Source organism: Tachypleus tridentatus, chromosome 6, assembly GCF_004210375.1.
Source record: "Tachypleus tridentatus isolate NWPU-2018 chromosome 6, ASM421037v1, whole genome shotgun sequence".
Lineage (NCBI taxonomy): Eukaryota > Metazoa > Arthropoda > Merostomata > Xiphosura > Limulidae > Tachypleus > Tachypleus tridentatus.
In genome coordinates, this window is record NC_134830.1 from 104073384 (window position 1) to 104095503 (window position 22120).

At 32.2% G+C, this 22120-nt stretch overlaps 1 protein-coding gene across 1 annotated transcript in view; it reads left to right on the plus strand.

The window, feature by feature from the left end:
- The first annotated feature begins 6575 nt into the window (after nt 1-6575).
- The window catches only part of LOC143254626 (uncharacterized), a 117518-nt gene continuing 101973 nt past the window's right edge, over nt 6576-22120 (plus strand). The window contains exon 1 of the mRNA XM_076509774.1: nt 6576-6769. Within this exon, the coding sequence (XP_076365889.1) occupies nt 6695-6769 (75 nt within the window). The 5' untranslated portion in view covers nt 6576-6694. The remainder of the gene's footprint in view (nt 6770-22120) is intronic.

A 22120-nucleotide genomic window follows, 5' to 3' on the forward strand; every position in this document is an offset into this window, starting at 1 on the left:
GAATGATTACTGAGCAAACTGATTTGCAAACGCGATTCCACTTGAGGTATTCATTATTATAGAATTAACTAAAGACAAACTATTTGTACATACCAAATGATAGTATTACCAGTAGGCGCACATCGCAAATGATTAAGATTAACACGATACTAAAAACCAGATATTGTATACAAATCATAGTTTGGATAGACTCGTTCTGATATTAAAAAAAAACACACGTTTAATAAAAAACCACAAACATTATTATATCATTGCACAGATTTGTTCAACGTATACATTACTCTAGTCATGAACTGAATCATGTTGTGGAAAAAGACTGAGAATGTCTGAGTGATCATCATAAGAAAATAAAGCCTGAACGTTAATTTGAAGTATGGAATATGTGACATGATAACTGTTTGATGTACGTTTTAAATTCAACTAAGTGCTAAAATGTGTGATGTGTCAGATGGAATATGGAAAAATAATTGAAGACTAATGTTGTTACTGTAAATGTGAAGTAGTGATAATAATCTAAAAAATGAAACCACTGGTGAAACAAAGAAAAACAAATATTGGGCAATAAGAGCACAAATACGGATGTTTTTAACAATTTATTGAAACAAATGTATAATTAGTTAATTAAACTATACATCTTCTTTGTTTCTTACTTGTATCTACAACATGCCATCCAATTCACTTTACTTCAATAATTTTGTTAAGAGACGTCAATCTTTAAGATGTATGCAGAAGTAAGTACTTTTTATAGATGAAGACAAATCATCGGCACAAAATTCGCAATCAGCTAAAACGTACTATACTCATTCCTTTACTATTTAAAAATTCATCAAATTTTATTATTTAATTATGAAAAATGATATTTCAGAATGCTTTACTTGTGAATAATACAGTTAGTATTTTGTCTTTTGATATTACCTAGGAAAATGATTCAAAATGTATAAGCGTTTTTTTTATTAGATATAAATTATTATCATACATATGTGACACGTAAACTAATCAATCGTAATAATCCTATAACATATTTACTATTGCATATTTATTTGAATAGCAATGTTTATTTCAGCTAAATATACTTCTAGAAACGTATGTAACTTTTATTGTTAAATGTGTACTGCGCAAGTTTCGCCAATTTAACTGTCTCTCGGCAGTTACACATAGAATATTGTTAGTCTGCCACAGTCAGTATACTATAAGCCTTGTAAACTATGATTCTGACAAACGCTTATTAGTCGGAGAACTACAGATATTTGACCAGGAATGTTTATAGGTTTCGAACATTACAAACTTTAGTGAATTATCTTCGGATATTAATATTTCTACGAGGACAATAGATATTTGCATTGGTAAAAAACTTATGTGTGCCCGTGAAGTAGCAAGCTAGTTTCGCCGTCAAGTGAATTATGTGTGTGTGTGTGTGTTTTTCTTATAGCAAAGCCACATCAAGTTATCTTCTGAGCCCACCGAGGGGAACCGAACCCCTGATTTTAGCGTTGTAAGTCCGTCGACTTACCGCTGTACTAGCTGGGGAGCAAGTAAATTGTATATGTGTATCAACACAGGATTAATTTGCTCTCCATGAAGCGTCGATAACATATTCAGTTCAAGACCACTAGAAGACTGAGTATTGTTTATAAGTTTATAAAACTATCGTTCATAAATCATTATGTATAATAACTATTTGTAATGACCATTATTATAAATTGTGTTGTTGTTTGTATATTAAAGTATATTTGTGTTAAAAAAGAAAATTCTGTGTGTCAGTCATGTTAGTAAATATCATAAATTTAAAACATATTAACATTCACTTAGCTTATACACTAAAACTTTCTGCTATTTGAAATCGTAATACACAGGGTACGTAATATAACAACTCGGAGAGTCGTCCGAGATAAATCACCTAACAACGGTAATAAGTGTTCTCATGCATCACTATGAGAGTAATAGTGATTTTAATTACATCTTTTTCTCTTAAACAATACGTTGTTGTTGTTGTTTTTCAGTAAGAAAAGCATACATTAATGTTTAAATTACTTCTTAAATGTGGTATAACGATTTTTATGAGGCTCTTCACTCAAAATCAGAACCCATTACGTTGATTGGATAACAACATAAATGACCTTTTTTTTATTGTGATATCGTTCATGTTTCTAACCTGTTTTTTAATAACTTAATATTTTATGTAAGTGAGATGAGATTGTCGAGGAATATATTTAAAATACTTTTATTGGAAAATATATTTTCGTATAACCTAATATAAAATTTAAGTAAGTGGTGAATAAAAATTTCTGCTCCTTAATGAAATCTCAGTATTTTATTAGTATTTTGAAACTTGGAGAAATTCAGTTTTGAAGTCTAAAATATAATGTAAAAAAATATGAGAAAACAACTGAAGCGGGACGTTTGCGAGTTGATGAAACTTGTTATTTTCCTTGGGATTTGTTTCCTGGAGACGATAAATGGAAAAAAAAATCTACTTAGTATATTCTGTTATAGTTGCACAGTAACATCATTTGCTGCTTAGTGAAACGTAGAAACTGACACATTTGACGTCAAAAACAAATCCTCTCTTTTGATTAATTATTGCTTTAATGTTAGCCATAGACTTTACTTATATCAAATGTCTAGATAATCATATATCAAAATCTCTGTGAGCGTTATATGCGGAAATGTATAGGGAAAACATACTGTTCGAATACTAGATGTAATTGGTTTGGTCTGTATGTTCAAATATCTTGAAATTAACTGAGTTGTAATCGAAAGTACTCAGTCTATCCATATCTGCTGTTTTATCACTAAACGTATTGGGAATTACAATGATGTATAAGTCTACGTTTGCAAGAGCGTCTTAATAAACTTAAACTATTAAATTTAGTTATATTATTATTACTTTCTTACTGTGGCTCTATAATATACCTTAATGCTAAAAGCACGAAATTTATTTTTCTACGTATATCAAACACAAAGTAAACTTTAACATTAAAGTCATGCTGAAAACGTATCTTATATTTGAACCTATACCAATGTTACTAAAACGTAGTTTTTGTACAAAGTTTGAAACTGGTAATAATTTTACACATTTCCCAAAAGCAATCAAGATAAACCAGCAATAAGTGTTTTGAAATAGATTACTATATTTTTTCGTGTCACTTGCTATATTTTGTGAAACTAATAAAAATCTCATTTATTTGTTCCTCTAATTGCATTAAACAAAGGACTTTTCAAAATATGTTTCATTACAGCTTAAAATAAAAATTAATTTCCAAACAAAAAAACAAAGCATATATTACATAAGTTTTCAAGTAAGATATATCATGTAAACTGATTCCATTGATCTGGAGCTATTGATTGTAAACTGAGACTCGCAATGGAAATTTTAGAAGTAACTAGCAGAAATACAAGACATATGATGTTTTTGCTTTTAAAAAAAAACTTTAGTGTATATAAAAAATTCTACAGAAAAATAATAAAGCAGAACAAACACATTGTGAGTCAATTTTACGTGATATTTTAATTTAGATATTAATACCCCTTGAATATTACTGATAACATTGTTTATTACTTTTTGTTTTGTTTTTAATTAAACCCGCAATTGCAGAATGGGTTATTTGTGTTCTGCTCAGCTTACGTATCAAAACCCTTCTATGGCCAGGTGGCTAGGGTGCACGACTCGCAATTTGAATCCACGCCCCACCAAACAGGCTCATACTTTTAGCCGTGGGAGCGTAATCTGAAGGTCAATCCCACTATTCGTTGGTAAAAGAGTAGCCCAAGAGTTGACGATGGGTGGTGAAGACCAGCTGCCTTCCCTCTAATCTTACACTGCTAAATTAGGGACGGCTAGTGCAGATAGCCCTCGTGTAGATTTGCAAGAAATTAAAAACAAACAAACAAGTATTCTAGTGTTGTAAATCCGCAGACATACCGCTATGCCACCTAGGTGCTTCTTAATGCCGAATTATCCTTACAGTTATGTTTGTTTTGCTCATGTCTAGTATACGTTTTATGCAATTTATGATAAAACAATAAAAATATTAGTGATAAAATTAAAAAAAAATGTTATCAATTTAATCAAAGTATGTACGCTTGCATGTAATCCAAAAATGTTCAGCGATTTGGTGCATAATTTTGTGACTTTTAGAAAACGTTTGAAACATTATGAAGTTAGTCAAAAGTCAGAATAGCAAAATTTAAATTCGTGAACGTAAGAACACCATTGATATATCTAAATAATGTTATAAAGTCATATTTTCAGGTTAGTATATTCATTCCCGGTATAATGCAGTCTTGGCCAAATTATTTGAATACTGTTCTGTGGTGTGTTATTGACTACATGCAATATTTATCAAATAAATGCGCAAATAGTAACAGGATAAGTAGGGTAAAATCATATAAATATGTACCAGTTGTTATTCTGGTCTGTGTAAGTTGTTTTGGGAATTTATTTGTCAAAACACACATATACACCCGCTTTGCATAAAAAGGACGTCGTTTTGATATAATATTTCTTCCAATCAGAGCAACGCTCTATTCATAATCTTTCTCTGTGCTTGGTGAAGAGTCGTGCCTCGTCACATGTCAGAAGTTATAAAGCGTAAACTTGTTCAACTGGTCAGAAAAGATATAAGGCAAATAAACATTACCAGAACAGTAGGGTATCCACAATGTACTGTATTCAGAATTCTGAAACTTCAATGGAGTATAGGAAACGTTCTTTCGGGAAAGTGTACTGGTAGACACCGAAAAACTACTGACCCGAGATAATCGTGTCTTGACAAGGTTAACAGGTCGAGATAAAAAAAAGTCTTCCAACACTTTTCGACAGGAATAGTATGAATACGTTTATTTTAAGGTATTCAGAAGAACAGTAAATAGGATACTGACAAAACAAGGTTATTTTGCTATCTTTAAATCTGTAAACCGATATTAACCAGAATTCATTGTCGTCATCTTGTCAGTTGAGCAAAACAACATGTCCACTTACAGTTAGAACACTAGCGACATGTCATATTTTTAAATGAGTACCGTTTTTGGCTTGTTAACTCTGATAGTACGATTCATATTCACTGTTTGCTTAAAGAACAAACAAGGAAAGAATGTCTTTCCTTCATGAAACACATAGGAGGTGGTCCACTACATTCTTGAGCAGCTATTTATCATGACCGGAAACTGTTTTTCATAAATTTCAGAGAAACGTCAATGTCTTGTCTAAAGGCATCACATGGAGACAATATTTCTGCCATATTATAGAACAAGATTTGGCAACAACATTTTAATCCAGAATGACAATGTTGCTGCTTAAATTGCACCTATTATACAGGATTATCTCGACCAGGAGGACGTTACAAGATTGCTATAGCCAGCAAAGTCTCCATATTGTAATCTAATTAAGAACTGTTGAGCAGAAGAGACTCGGAACATTTCTAATTACGACTCTAAACCAAATATTGTAGCTGAGTTGCAGTGTCTTATAGTGAGAAGTTGGTGTAAAATAACTTCATCGACAGCGTGAAATGTCGCTTTGCAGCGGTTATGAGAATACAAGGAAGGCTAACCAGACACTAAATGTTAAATATAAAGTGATATAAGGTTATAGGCGCAGTTTATAGCAATTTATCGTTATATATGTTTTGGTATAGTTTATCGCACTATCAATAAATAAACTTCTAATGTTATTCTCCAACCTACCGTTAGAACTTTTTTAAAAATCTTTGTTAAGTTTTAACATATTTTTCAAAATATCGACTAAAGTATATTTGTATCTACCTTTTGTTTACTTCCGTTGAAACGAATGTGCATTTAAAAGGTAAGGTGCACATACATTTTCAAAACATACAAAACTGACTACTATTATAGTAGATATTTGACGAGAGAACTCGATTATTTCCCTCAACATCTGAAGAAAAAATTCATATAACGTATTTAAAGTTATCCGATAGAAACTAAAGTTTCATCCATTCTTTTAGTTTTAAATCTGCTTCGTTGTTAAACGCAATGCTATACAATGAACTTTTGTGATATGCACATCCTGGGCATCAAAACCCAATTTTTAGCATTATAATCTCTCTGTCTTATCGCTGAAGTACCGGAACCTTAAGTTTTAAGCAGGAAAAGTGATTACTGAGGTACTATGGCACTATAAGGTGAATAAAATTAGATTTAAAACCCCTTTATTTGTATGCCAAATATAATTGACAACACCAAAATAATTATTTTAAAAGAGATGTAAAACTTAATTTCTCTTTCTATTCATTGAACGAATTTTAAATCGGACTAAAATATTTATTCGGGTGAGGTGTTCCTGCACATTTTTTTAGGTTGGTTATTCAAAGACATCTAAATAGTCGTTATTGTACAGATAAATGTCGTGGTACTAATTACGGCTTATATCCTTTCTTCGCAACTCAAGTGTTTTCCTTGCAGAAGACATGAACGTGAATTCTAGATCGATCGACGAATGATATGTTTAATCGTATTCTGGTTGCGAGGGTAAGTGACTCGGTGCAAGAGCGCTTCTTCTTCTGTAGGCTTGATTATAAAACCAGAGTAAATGTTACCAGGCGTTCACAGAGCACGTGGATGCGATGAAGAACGCATGTAGGCTAAATTAAACATGGTCACTGAAGAGCTCAAAGTCATCAACATCTTATATTGGGACACACTACATCTTTCCGTAGATTCGCAAAGCTCATAGGAAATGGCTATACTGACTTCCTGTTGTTGTTTCAAGTCTATTAGAAGAGGATGTTTTGCAAGCGGAATATTTACTCTGGTTCGTAATTTTTTTAGGTTTATTTTGATTTATAATTTAAATAGGTATTTTAAATGTAATTTTTCACGAGTTTAGGGAAACAATTTCTAACGAGTTTAGTACTGAAATCTGATACTACTAATTTCCAAATAGCGCGGATTCTTTTATTTTCAATTGTTTTATTCCACGTTGTTGTTGTTGTTTAATAAAACTTACAACAAAATACTGAAACCATAATAATCGAATACTTCAATTAAGACAAACGTTTGCGATAAGCCTATCCATATAACCTACAGTTTTCGAATAAGTTTCTTGTATTTGAATTCGTACTAGACATGGATTGGTTAACAAATTATTAAACACACTTAAGTAAGTACTTTTTCCCCTACAAATATTGTATATACTCACTGAAAGCAGAAACAACCATAAGAACTGCGGTTTTTAGTGTTTGAGTTCCTGTTTAAAATAGCCGTTGTTAATTCAGCAGAGTAAGACTAGAGGGAAGCAAGCTAGTCATCACCTCTAAGCGTTAACTCATGGGCTACTCTTTCACCAACCAAAAGTGGGATTGATAATCTCATATAACGCCCTTATAGCTAAAAGGATGAGTTTATTCGATGAGGCAGGATTCAAACCCGGGCCATCAGATTGCGAGTCTAGCGCCCTAACCATCAGGCCATACATAAACAAAAAACTAATAATGAGACATTAGTTTACAGTCGTGCTCAGAGTAGGTTTATTTGACAGCGTAATCTTAATGCTTTACATAATTTTTATAAGAAAATGTTTAAACCTACTAGTTCTAACTCAGGACACGATAAGACACTTTTTCATATTTGTATATTTCTATGAACTATTAAATATAGCCTAACATTCAGTGTATTATAAAAGTTATGTTTTGAATATATTTAAGTGTTTGCATATAGGTGTTTATATCTTATATATATATATATGTACATACGTGTATGTTATTTTTGTTTATAACTGTGTAAAATATTATGTATCGTAATTTTAAAATTAAACAGATTTTTTAAAACTAAATGTTTCCTTTATCGTAAAATATGTTTTAAAAAGAAAAATATTAAAATTAATTGCAAACTAAGTTTTGGAAAAACATTTATTCGGTTGTTACTAAGCCTTGCGTGTCGAAAATATCTCTATCAGAAAGAGTAACAAACTGGTGAAAAATGGATTCTAAATTTTTACAAAGCAGGATTATAAGAAAAGTGTGTTTAGTTAGGTAAACTGATTATATAGTTGATTTTTATTTAGTTTGGACCGATCGGAAATAAATAATATGGGAAGTTCTCAAATAAAGCAAGATTTTAGATGGAATACTGCATTAACATTACTGCTAACTACGAACACATTTAGTTCAGTAACGTCAAAAAATACACAATAAAAATAAAACACGTAAATTTGAACAAGTTTTTGATTTGTTTTAATTTCGCGCAAAGCTACACGAGGGCTATCTGCGCTAGTCGTCACTAATTTAGCAGTGTAAGACTAGAAGGAAGCCAGCCAACTCTTGGGCTACTCTTTTACCAACAAATAGTGGGATTGATAGTCACATTATAACGCCCCCACTACTGAAAGAGTTTGGTGTGATGCAGATTCGAACCCGTAAATTACTAGTCGAGTGCCTTAACCACCTGGCCATAGTTAGTAATGAAATTTTAAAAGATCCCGTTTTATTCAGGTGTTGTTGGGTTTGTTTTTTTTCAAATTCGTTACCCTAATTGTTTTGTCATTTCCACTTTTAAAAATCTTTTTCAGAGTTTTCTTTTAACATTTCTGCAAATTGATTTTCATATTTGAACGTACTTTCTAGATTTAATTTAATAATCTAATTTTTAAAGTACAGATATGGTTTAATGTTTTAAGTACAAAGTTTCATACTCCTAGCCCATTACGAGGAATCAAGATGAAAAGTCTATGTTACTTTATTTTTCTGGTACCAGTTTTCTCCCTTATAATTAAAATAGTTTCTTATTTTTAAATGGAACGTAGCGATGTCACGTTTATTGTTTAGAGGGAACACAAGATTATAAAAAAAACCGGATAAAACGGTTAGACTAAAACCATTTTAAGACAACTGTGATTGGGTTCTTACATCGGTTTTTTTAAACGATATTGGTTCTTTGTTTCTTTTCTTGGTGAAAATGAAATTTTCATAATATGAACGTAAATGTATATAAAGTTTAACCAAAGGCATTCCAGTATAAATCAGATACTGTATTGTATGGAGAAGCAATCCCTTAAGATCTGTAAACTTTATAACATGATAATCTAACTTTCGACTTCGTTGTTATTATATATTTACAATACGTGCATCTATTTTCATAAATTATACATAAATTTCGTTAACATTCAGACAATATGATTGCGGGTCCAAACTCGGATTCAATGTGTATTCGTGTTACCACCGTTATAACTGACACAACCGTATCAACTGACATCACAGAGCGTTTGTTTCACTTGAATAAAGCAAGTGTGCACCCATGCTCTAATGATAATAACAATCATATAAACTCTTTATTTTTTCTAAACCATTATCAATAGGTACTTAACTTCATGTGTTATGGTGTCATATTTTTTCAAATTGCCATTAAACTTCTGGACAAATATTTAAATATCACACGGCCTTAACAAGACCTTCCGTTTGCAGGCATTTTATCTATTTTTTAAATATAAAAAGAAACGTAAAGAAACAATTGGTATAATTGTCTGTCAAAAATTCAACTGATTTTGTTTGTTTTTACACTTAAGCTTGTAAAATTTCTTCTGAAATACATTTCTAATGGCGTTTGATAGACACATTTTATCTGTAAAAGTAATTTTAGCAATGTTTACATTTCAGTTTGGTACCTTTATTTGCCGTAAATATACAAACTGGTTTTTCAAATGTTAATACAAATATTTGAATATAGAACTGTGATAGGGATTTCAGTCAAGTTACGAAGACGGAGTGTCATTTTCGTTATTTTATACAAGACTGAATTTATGACCAAATCAGAGGGGTTACCATAACTGTTTCAAATGTTTGAATGCAATTATTCTTATGCTTATAAACAGATTCAAACATACTTCTCTCTCTCTCTCCGTATTTACCATATGCAGAAAAGACACAAAGAATTTCCAATGTCGATACATTCATCTATTCAGATAAACTCTTGATATAACTCAACTACTTTCTTCCACAGTCTATCTCTCCTTCAGTCTTTCCAGTTACGATCAGACCTTCAATTTATTATCTACTTATACCCTATCTTTGAAGCTACGTCTTTTTCCAATATTAGTCAACAACTTTCTCCTGCACCTTACTTTTGACAAAACATCTTTATTTGAGGTGTGAATTGTCCAACATATTTTCAAGATGCGCATTAGGAACCATAACTCAATTGCTTCTTCAATTCGCATTTTCATTGTTGTCCAACATTCTGATGCATACGTGAGAACTGACATAATATAACAACCCAAAACTGTGAACTTCGTCGCAATAGAAATGTTACTATTTGTAAATATATTTTCAGAAATGCGTCTTTTGCCATCACTATTCTCCGTTTCCTTTCATCACCACCTGATTACCATCTGATGTTATCCGGCTTCCAAGGTAGTTAAATTTGTTAACCTCTCTTATCTTTTCCTTATCTAGTTTATCAATGCATACAATAATGATCGTTTTCTTTGTAATTGCCATGCATTGTTTTCATAAGTGATCCGTGAAATACTACAAGTTATACTTGGAAAAATACTACCCTAGATTTCTATTTTTTACTACAGTTTTCAGTGCTCAATTAATTTGAAAATTCTCTTCTGTTGTTGTCTAATAGCACCGGCCCGGCATGGCCAAGCGTGTTAAGGCGTTCGACTCGTAATCCGAGGGTCGCGGGTTCGAATCCCGGTCGCACCAAACATGCTCGCCCTTCCAGCCGTGGGGGCGTTATAATGTGACGATCAACCCCACTATTCGTTGGTAAAAGAGTAGCACAAGAGTTGGCGGTGGGTAGTGATGACTAGCTGCCTTCCCTCTAGTCTTCTACTGCTAAATTAGGGACGGCTAGCGCAGATAGCCCTCGAGTAGCTTTGCACGAAATTCAAAACAAACAAACCAATATCATCAGACAGTCACCACACGAGACGACACATCGTCCTGGGCTTAAACATATTTACAACACTTTAAATACAGCAGTATTAAGTCTGGTTTAGTTTAAGAAAAGTAAGCAGTCAAAAGTTATGCTGTTCATTTTGTTTTCTTTTTCTTGTTGTTGTGGAAGCAAAACATGTAGTAAACTTATGGGCTCTGTGTCATTTTTCTTAGATTTTTAATTATTTTAAAATTACATGTTATATCACATATGTCGTTAAAGTAAGGAAAAATGCATCGCACTTAAGAATATAATTAAAAATTTGACAAGAAACAAAATTTAAGAGGTAGAAATTAATAAGAGTTATAGAATGTTGTTCATATGACAACTGTAGTAAATATACTAAATTTAATTAATATTTTTGATACATTTGATGGTGAATTACTCTCAACAACCATTAGTTTGGAAGTGGTGACCAAGGGTAAGGAGATGTGGAGAAACGGCGTATTTGTATAATACACTGCATTAATATAGAATTATACACCGCTAAAATACTTTCCTTATAAAAATAAAGGACTGTAGTCACACTTCAGTTACTATTTACATATGGACAGAGTTTTGGGGAAATAAATGATGTTGCTACAACTCTTCTTTGTTTTACGTTCTTGAGCATATCTGGACACTCTTAATCTTAGGTTAAGATAAATAATCTGTTTTCAAGAAAAGTGGTGAAATTGTTCTTCTTCTTTTAGTTTAGAAAAAAAATCTAAACAAAGTGGACAGGTGCCTCTCTCCCAAAACAACATCAAAATACAGGGTAGCTAGAAATATGAAGAAGCCCATGCAGCTGGTTTAACATCTGTAGTAATTATGAAAATAGATTTCATTATTTTTAATTGTTATTGCATTCCGTTGCTATTAAGAATAATAAATAATTTGTTTGTTGAGTATATCACGAAGCTGCACGAGCTTTATCTGAGCTAGTGGGATTTGAAATTGCTTTCCGCATATTGCAAGTAGGGTGCCCTCAACATGAAGCCATGCCCATCTTAAAGTCATACATTCTATTCATGTTATAGTTTCATTTGTAATTATGGGTTCTATATCACTTGTTCTTAAATTTTTCTGTTATTTTTAGAAATTTTATAATTACGTAATATAACGCATATCTCGTTCAAGTAAGGAAAACATGTATGATGCTTGTTTGTTTGTTTTGGAATTTCGCACAAAGCTACTCGAGGGCTATCTGTGCTAGCCGTCCCTAATTTAGCAGTGTAAGACTAGAGGGAAGGGAGCTAGTTATCACCACCCACCGCCAACTCTTGGGCTACTCTTTTACCAACGAAAAGTGGGATTGACCGTCACATTATAACGCCCCCACGGCTGGGAGGGCGAGCATGTTTTGGCGCGAACCCGCGACCCACAGATTACGAAGCGCACGCCTTAACGCGCTAGGCCATGCCAGGCCGTTGTATGATGCTTAAGGATATAATTAAAAATTTAGAACATTAGAAACAAATATAATAATAAGGTTTGGTTTCCTACTCGATTCTTTGGAATTTTAAGTAATATTTGGATAAGTGATCTAGTGTCTTTTGTGAAAAAAAAAGAAAGTTATAAAATATCAAAACTCAATAAGAAAAGCAAAATAAGGTTTTGTATAACCAACCTTTAAACCTACATCTATAGTTAAGGATAGTGCAATATGAAAACGATTTACAAGTATGGGTACACAAATTCTGTTTTTTTACGTAATGGTTTCATAATGCTATCGAATAAATAAATATCAGCATATACTGACATACCTCTTTTGTTTTTATAAAGTAACTGAAATTGAATATAATCTTTACGTTAGCACGCTATTAGTTGTCCAGAATTTTCTGTCAGTTATTATAAGTTTAAGGATCCTATTTCAATGGAACGAAAGTAACATATCAGTGAATGCTTATACTTTTGATTTACATCTTGTCACAAGTCCACACTGATATCATGTGTGTTTCACTGTTCTTTCAGGAAGTAAAATGGCAAGAATGTTTAAATTTATTATTTATGTATTCACATATTCAACGCACATTTTGTGGGATCAGTGAGCATTTCAACAGACTTGACCGTATTTGATACATCTTTATTCAAATTAAGGTGATAATTTTAGTTTCAATCTTTTAAAGTTAAAGATTAGGCAGTTGTGAGTAATATATAGAAGTAATATCGCAGAATTCACTAACTAACAAAAAATGTGAAAGTTTAACTTTTAGTAGTAGGAGAATATCACATATATAGAAATATATTTTAGATTTTAGAATATGTTAAACTTAATGGAAATTCAATATTGCTACTATTAAAAAGATTATTTTAAAGATTTAACTTAAATAATTATGATAGAATATTATATAAAATTCTGTATAATACAATGAAAGTAATTTTTATCAATCTTAGAAATTCCGATTGTTATGTTATTCTGAGTCTCAAAATTCTGAGATAAAATATCATCCATATCGTCCTTAATCCCAGCAATTAGTCCTGAGGTCTAAGAGGAGACCTATGTATGTTAATTAAAAAATTTGATTTTATTCTAATTTTTTTTAGTTATTTTTGTAAAACTGAGACACAAAATTTTGTGCAATTTGCTGTAACCTATTACATCATGTTGAGTGATCTTTCTTATCACATCATATTGAATTAATTTTTATATGGATAAAAGGCTGGTATTTCTAGTGAAAAATTAATTCCAATTTCCTAATAGTTTTACAATGAGTAAGACGAGTTCCAGAGCTTTAGTAACACAAATAGCAATTCTGAAGATGACTGCTATTTTAGTAGCGTCGATTATACGGTATCAAGTACAGAAAATGAAACACACAGTAAAGATTTATCTGTTGAGAAATATAATAGTAGTGCAAGATAAAACGAGGCTGATAATGAAATTTATACAAATTCCTATAAAAAGTAAAAATGTTTTTATCAAAAATACAAAAGTAGAGTGGTTTGTTACTCTAAGGTATGAGAAAATAAACATGAGATCCTACTTGGCATGACCGAAGAAACAAGTAAATGGAATTATCTGAACACAATCTATTCATGAAAAAGAAGTACAGAGGGCATCCTGAAATTGACAAACAAGAGGGGAGAAGCTTATTGTAAAAATAGAAGCATTTAGATTCTAGCGAAGTGTAATGCTTCCTCGGAGTGATGGTTTCAGTTGGTGTTTAAAAGTCAAAGAGTGAAGCAGTAAAACAGCTTTAAGATCTGGATAATAGAAGACCAGTTGTTTTACAAGTAATGACATATAAAAAACTTTTACCAAATTTCATTGAAAATTTTTTGGATTTGACAATGCAAAGAAATAAAGTAAAAGTGGAACGAAGAAAATTTATATTTTATAAAAGACATCTTCAGTGAATATGTACAGAATAATCAATAGTGTTATGTACCATAAAAAAATTGGGCTACTGACAGGCAGGAATTTTGTGAAACAATATATTCTGAAAACAGAAGCTGAGAAATGTGTCATCTAAATGTGAATTTGTTGTTATAGTCACATATTTTATGAATGCTAGATACAAGTTTATACAGGACAAGCAAGAGAACAAAGCCAATGAAAAACGGTTGCACAGGGCCTGTTTCAAGTATTAGAACACAGTACATGCGCTTTAACTTGTGGTTGTTCTTGGCAAGTGGGAAGTTGGCCAAAAAATTAATGTTCAAGCGGCTAATAATATTTAGTACAATAAGATTGGTTGGCTGTTTTGAATTTCGCGCAAAGCTACTCGAGAGCTATCTGCACTAGCCGTCCCTACGTTTGCAGTGTAAGACCAGAGGGAAGACAGCTAGTCATCACCACCCACCGCCAACTCTTGGGCTACTCTTTTACCAACGAATAGTAAGATTGACCGTCACATTATAACGCCCCAACGGCTGAAAGGGCGAGCATGTTTGGTGCGACCGGGATTCTAACCCGCGACCCTTAGATTACTAGTCAAACGCCTTAACCCACCTGGCCATGTCTGGCCTAGTACAATAAGAAAAAAAAAAGGAGCTTAGCTGCCATCTGGAAGATCATTTGGATTTCTCACCTTTCAGTAAATTTGCTGTCGTATTGAAAAATTGGTTAAATAAGTAAAAGACATAATCCACAAACGCGTAACGTACTTAAAGAAATCCACTATTGATAATGAACCTGTTATGGAAAAGATATATGTTACCGAGCACTTAAATTGTTTGTGTGATAGATATGTCATCACTCCCATCAATGAAGCAACTCCAAACCTTGTTTTCATTTTTAAACAGTTTTATATGATATTTTTGTAAACAACAGGGGTTTAGTTTGAAAGCATTAAACACTTCCAGTAACCAGGTGTGTAAGCATGTTAGAAACAGCTGTTGTAAAGACCATATATAAAAATGCTACGTTTTATCAGTACGTTCTTTTAAATATTACGATGTGATATCTAGATTATTTTGATATTTCAAACTATATAAAACACCATACAAGTATGGCTTCATGACTGTGGCTAAAAAAATAAAAATATAACTCAAAACACAACTTATAGTAAAGAACATTTAAAGAAACATACTAATGTTATCCAAGAGAGAACCAATTTTATCTACTTACTGTCTTCGGTAATTGAAGTGAGTGTAAAGATAAAATTTAATTAGGATTGCGGATAAAAGTATTCTTAACAATGAGTACACTCGGGCACTCGAACAGTAGATTCTATTCTTTAAAAGTAAAAATTTAGATTAAACTATATTTAACTGGATATATCAATTATCATTAGGCAGCCAAATGTTCGAACAATGGATTTTAATCTTTATAAGTAAGAATGTAGGTGTTTTTTGCAATAATTGAAAATAAAAATGAAACTCAGAATAACAAAAAACAGTTTCACAAGTTAATATTTCGTCATCATTTTCTTGGATTTCAGTACTGCTTCATATTGATGTGACATGCTTTCAATAAGTTTGTGCAGATATTCCTGAGTGATTAGCTGTCGTCTTGCTTTGAGTCCTTCAAAAAGTTTATATTCCGTGTGTGGCTTGCGATTTTTCGTTAATCGGCTTAACTCATCTCGTAAATTTTCAATCAAACTGATATCAAGTGATTGACCTGGCCATTCCATAACATCAATTCTCTTACTTCTCAGATATCTTTTAACGGCTTCACAGTTGCACATAAACGTGTTTAACCATTCTATAGATTAATTGAAATAAAAAGATCTAAGAAACTACAGCAGTCGCACAACACTTTTTAGAATGAAGTGTAGCCAAAATAATAAAATATTCAGGTATTTAACGAAAGACAGCGTTAAAATTAGGGTTTAACATCATATTTGAATAGATCTCGTCGAGTGCGTTCTAAAAAACATATAGTTTTACAAATGCTTCTGTTATATAATACAAGACATAGATGGATAACATTTTCGGGGGTGTGACATTTTGTCCACCCCCTATATCTTTTCAAAATTAAAAATATCTACTGTAGTTATATACTCTCGAGTAGCTTGGCACAAAATTCAATAAACAAACGTTTATATGGAATTCAGTTGTGAAACGTACCTTTAAAAAGTTTCATGTTTCGTTATTTTTACGTTATTAAACACAGAACTATACAACTGTATTTCTGCACTGTATTTACCGCAAAGTATATAAATCAGATATTTATGCTATCATCCTTCAGACTTGCCGCTGGGCCACAATTGGTTCAGGTTTTTTTAATAAATTGTTGCGTAGTTGCTGGTATTTAATAAAGATACAGCCATATTAAAATTTATGTAAAAACAAAACGGTGCATAATTTTGTAATTTATATAAGCTATACAATTTTCTTTTATTAATATTTCAACATTCTGTAGTTGTGTTTGTTATATATTTCATACTTATTCCATACAGAATTTGATCAATTTTTATACTTTTATGTCATTAGAATCAATAGGAAATCTCAGCCTCGTCACGTCAATTAAGTTCTGACTGTAGCTTTAGATGTCGGTAAACACTCATTAAAAGTAGTGTAATCAATCTTTAGCTAAAAATGCAACAGCGTATGTTTCCAGATATAGACTACTTATGAGTATTGCATGGGTATGTTATGATATATTGCATGTTAAACGAAATGCGAAAATTAAGCAAAATTTTCGAAAATAAGTAAACATGTATAATTTTTTTTAAATTGTCATACAAACGATTTTTATTGTAGCTGAAATAATAGTCTTTAAATGCAAAATAATAATAATAATCTTATGAAATTTGTGTTTACTGTTTATCATCTCCATGAACACTTCTGCGCCTCTAAATTAAACAAAACAATTTGTTGATATGTTACGTAAGAAAAATCAAAGTTTGGGCATACGTCATAAGAAGAAAAAAACATTTATTCGTGGTATATGAAATAATGCACGTGAACTACACTATTCTAGTGTCATCTTTGTGCGCCATAAAAGTACAGTTCCGAACAGTAATTTATAAAACATTTAATACAGCGTTTGTAGATTTTAGTTAAAACTACAGAAGACAGCATAAGACCCGGATTATTAATATTTTAAATACAAGGTAGTTTGAAAGCCACAGACAGAAAAAAAAAAGAGACAGATATTCAGTAGCAGAGGCAGTGCAATTGGTATACAACTATAAGGCAATAAAAACACACTGATCTTATTTAATCTCTGTATCAACACAAGCAGGCATTATGTTTCGAGTTCTGTATATTAGTTATAAATAAAACCAGTTGTAGTTAATCTTCTAAGCCTCCTTGAGAAAGGAAACTAATGAGTCTACCATTTTTAAAGCTAGAAAAACAATGGTGAAATTTAAAATATAGAATGAGTCAACCATCAAAAGTTAGCAAAACTAATCGAAATGTTCAAAATGTATACCAAAAGTCAGAAAAATACACGAAATTTGAAATATATAAAATAGTTAAAGTAATAAATTTATAATAAATTGCGAACTTAAATGAAGTAAAATGAGCAGTGTTAATTAATACCGTTCACAGTTATCCAATAATCAAAAGCAGTCTTCGCTTTGTTAATTCGATGTCATTCATATATGATGCTTATTTCACCATGGGAAATGTAAAAGCAAATGACTGCTTGAAGCCAGTCCTACGTTGATAAACTTCAAAGCATTATTTATGTTTTAATAAGGGTGGGAGATTAATAAATGCTATATATATATAGATACGTCTTGACTGAGCACTACTACTTAGAAGCAGATGGGACACGAGAACAAAACTTATTGTTATGAAATACATATTTATATATGATCTGTTGTTAAACCTTGCAATGAAATTTAATTAGATTTTCCACAAAAACAAATTAACATTGTATACTTTGCCCCCCAGTGGATCAGCGGTATATTTGCGGACTTACAATGCTAAAAACCGGGTTTCGATACCCGTGGGGGGCAGAGCATAGATATCCCATTGTGTAACTTTGTGCTTAATTAACAAATAATAACAATTGTATGCTTCACAAGAAACATAAATATGAAGACAGATATATTAGATTTCGTGATACACAGATGGATGCTTAATACAGAAGCATAATTAGTGTGGGAGAACGTAAAAACACTTCCTTAAAAAAAACAGCAGTGACAATACGTTCAATAAGCAGTAACACGATCGTATGTTTCCATAATAATAAAACGACTTAGTAGCTATATGGTTGGTAAAATGAAATATATGGAATAACAAAAACAATAAACACTCTTAAGTTCAAAGGATGCCAATTGTTGAATAATAATAATATGTGAAGAGAAAGCAAAATTAGGTTACTGAATGAGAAGCGATAAAGAAATAGGAGAACGTGACAATGGTGTCGAATAAGCCGACTGGATTTCTTGCGTGACAAACGGTCACAAAGAATGTGAGCTGTGGCTTCATAAACCACATGTTTTGTCAATCGAGCAGACAGGCCGAATTCAGCCACCGCAAATGCATGTGAATCCGTGTGGCAGTATATTACATTTAGTTCCAAGTCCTTGCTTGTGTTGACCCATCACCATTACGAGTTTGATGAAGACACCCTGCTAGGATAATTTTTTTGAAAATGTTCCTACTATACATAAGAGCCGTTTGTTTTGAGAATGTCACCTACTACGAAGGATATCCTGCGATACATTAATTATTCAAATCAGGCGATGTTTCTAGAAAGGTCAGTATACGTACTGTCAGCATATACAATAGTCTAGCAACATTTAAGGAAAAATCACCCATATTATATTATTTTTTATATACAAAACGTGTTTGCATTACAGGTCCAGTAAAAGTTGATATACAGATCTTATTGGGAAATACGACCTTCATCACTTCAATATTTCCGCCAGTTAGGTGTTTCTATACTATAAAACAACTAATATAGGTACCTATTTCTTGTTCGAGGTGGGTTCTTTTATTCAATTTGTTTGCGACATATAAGGTATCAGGTGATAGTTGTGTCTTTCCACGCAGCCTGTTGTACTGAAATTTTCCCCATTATCTGAGGAATCATGGATTCATTACCGTACCAGCCTGTTTGAATTTGTGTTATTCTTGCAAATAACTGTACAATAGTATACAATGAAAGAAAATTTGGCCCAGATATCCTGTTGCAAAAGTTATAAGCTTAAAACTTAACATTGGCAGCCATTACATCGTAAATATCAGAATATGTATATATTACAAGAAATTATTTTTCTATAGATAGTGACGTTAATAAACGTTAATAGTGTTTATCTAAAAAGTCAACTGATTTATACATGTAGAATTAAATATGGTAAATTTAGATTCCTTAACTTAGATGTATGAAATTCAAAATAGTAGGCCTGAAAAACTATATTATATATATATATATATACACACACACACACATACATATATACATACAAAACTCTCACACTATAAGTTTATTTAATAATTTATCTATATACAAATGGATCTTCAACTAACACACACACACACATATATATATAATGATTTGTTGTACTTAATATACACCCACTCTACATCTAAGAAGCTAAGTAAATACTCAAGATATTTACACTAAATAGTAACTTGGTTTGAAATCACCCTGGTGGTGTCTGAATTTACTGTGATATAGTCAAATAGGGAACTAAAAATCTAGTACATTAGTTAACCAAGTCAAGTACATGTACTTCAAGAACTGAAGTGTTTATGTTATCTGTCAATCCATTGTCATCTAAGTTTGCATATATTAATAATACAAACCTCCTAATCTCTTTTGTAACTTCTCCATCTTTTAACCTTTTAACGTTCGGCAAACATTAAAAGATTTTTTCACATCAGTGAAATCCCTAATAACAGAATATAATTGGTGTTTTCAATGCATTTCCTTAAGTAAAGACCGTGAATAGTAATTTTTTTGGTAAAATTAGTTGCCAGTAAACAGAATATACTAATTTATCGGGTAATACCGCAGAGTACTTCTTGGTAAAATATTGCTTACTTTGGTTGACCGGTGGGCATCCCGGAGAGTGTGTCCAGCGGGTCACAAATCCTCTCCGTCCTGACCCTTCAGTGGCCTGGCATGGGCAAGCGCGTAAAGCGTGTGACTCGTAATCCGAGGGTCGCGGGTTCGCGCCCGCGTCGCGCTAAACATGCTCGCCCTCCCAGCCGTGGGGGTGTATAATGTGACGGTCAATCCCACTATTCGTTGGTAAAAGAGTAGCCCAAGAGTTGGCGGTGGGTGGTGATGACTAGCTGCCTTCCCTCTAGTCTTACACTGCTAAATTAGGGACGGCTAGCACAGATAGCCCTCGAGTAGCTTTGTGCGAAATTCCAAAAACAAACAAACAAACAAACAAACCTTGACCCTTCCGATCAACAGGAGGTCGAGTGTACTTCTGTTAATGTTGCCGGTGATCAGCTGTTTCCTGTGGTAAAATATTGTTTGCTGAGCAGTTTGCTTTGGATCAGTATTGTGAGTGATAACAAGTATAGTTCTTTGTAAACATGAGTTCAACTTTTTACTTTTTCCAAAGATAATTCATTGAGAACTCGTTCATAAACAATGTAATTGTAAAACAAGCAATAAAAACCGTGGCTCTATCAGAGTAATAGGTTTAAAAAGCTAAATTTCTTACATTAATAGATATATAAATGTCTTTATTGAATAAAATCAAAGCTTTTTTCACTATGTTACATATCCAACTATTACGCAACAGATAAAGTAGTCATAAATGACCATTACGAGTTCATTGTAGTATGTCTTGTTAAGCGAACTACTTTGTTTTATTTCTTGTCCAGCAGATGATCTGTAGATTTTTAAGCCCTCAGAAATGTCTAGCTGATGTTTTATACCAGCAGTGCCTATAATCCTTGTTTTTCTACATTACTAAAGGCCATGAGGTTAGGGCGCTCGACTTGTAATATAATGGTTGCGAGTACAATCCCTGTTACACCAAACATGTTGGCTCTTTCAGCCGTAGGGAAATTATAATAGTACGGTCAATCAAAGTATTCATTAGTAAAAGAGAAGCCTAAGAACTGGCGGTGGGTGATGATGACTAGCTGCCTTCCCTCTAGCATTACACTGCTAAATATAGACGGTTAGCCCAGATAGCCCTTCTGTAACTTTACTCGAAAAACAAAAAATAAACATTAGATATCGTTGATAGTTTTTTTAGTTTCATATCCTACTGTTATACAAATAATTTATAGTGAATGAATAAAACTAAAAGGCTACATGCTTTTTTAAAGAGTTTTTATTAATCTAAGATTTAAAATATCATTATAAGTTAATTAAAATTCAAACAATGCCTCTGAAATTAAATAGGTTTAGGCTTGTTTTTTTTTTTTAAAGGACGCCTTAAACACACAATGAGCTAATTGGCCAAATCAAAGATTTCTACAATTCGTGGATAGCCGTCCATAATTTTGAACTAAGATAAACAAGAGCGAAATCAAGTTCATAGCACCTGCTACCTGAAATTGTTACTCTTAACTGAATAGAAGAATTTGATGTTAATTTTATAACAGACTAACAGCAGAAAATGCGAAGCAAGTTTGTTGACACAAAGCGTAAAACTTGACATACTCGGATTCTCGTTCCGACTCGTGAACAACTGGACCGTGCTTAGACCCAACGTTAATGGCAAAAGTTAAATTATTTGTCATTTGTACAGTTAAAATTAATAACGAAAAAACAAACTTTGTATAACGCATTTTAAATATCATGGTCAGAAAAGAAATCAGTTAATCGATTCAGCTAGTTATAATGGTGTTTTGTAAAGTTGCAACACTTAAAATATTATAAGAAATCTAAAATAATTGAAAACGTATATCTAGTTTCTGT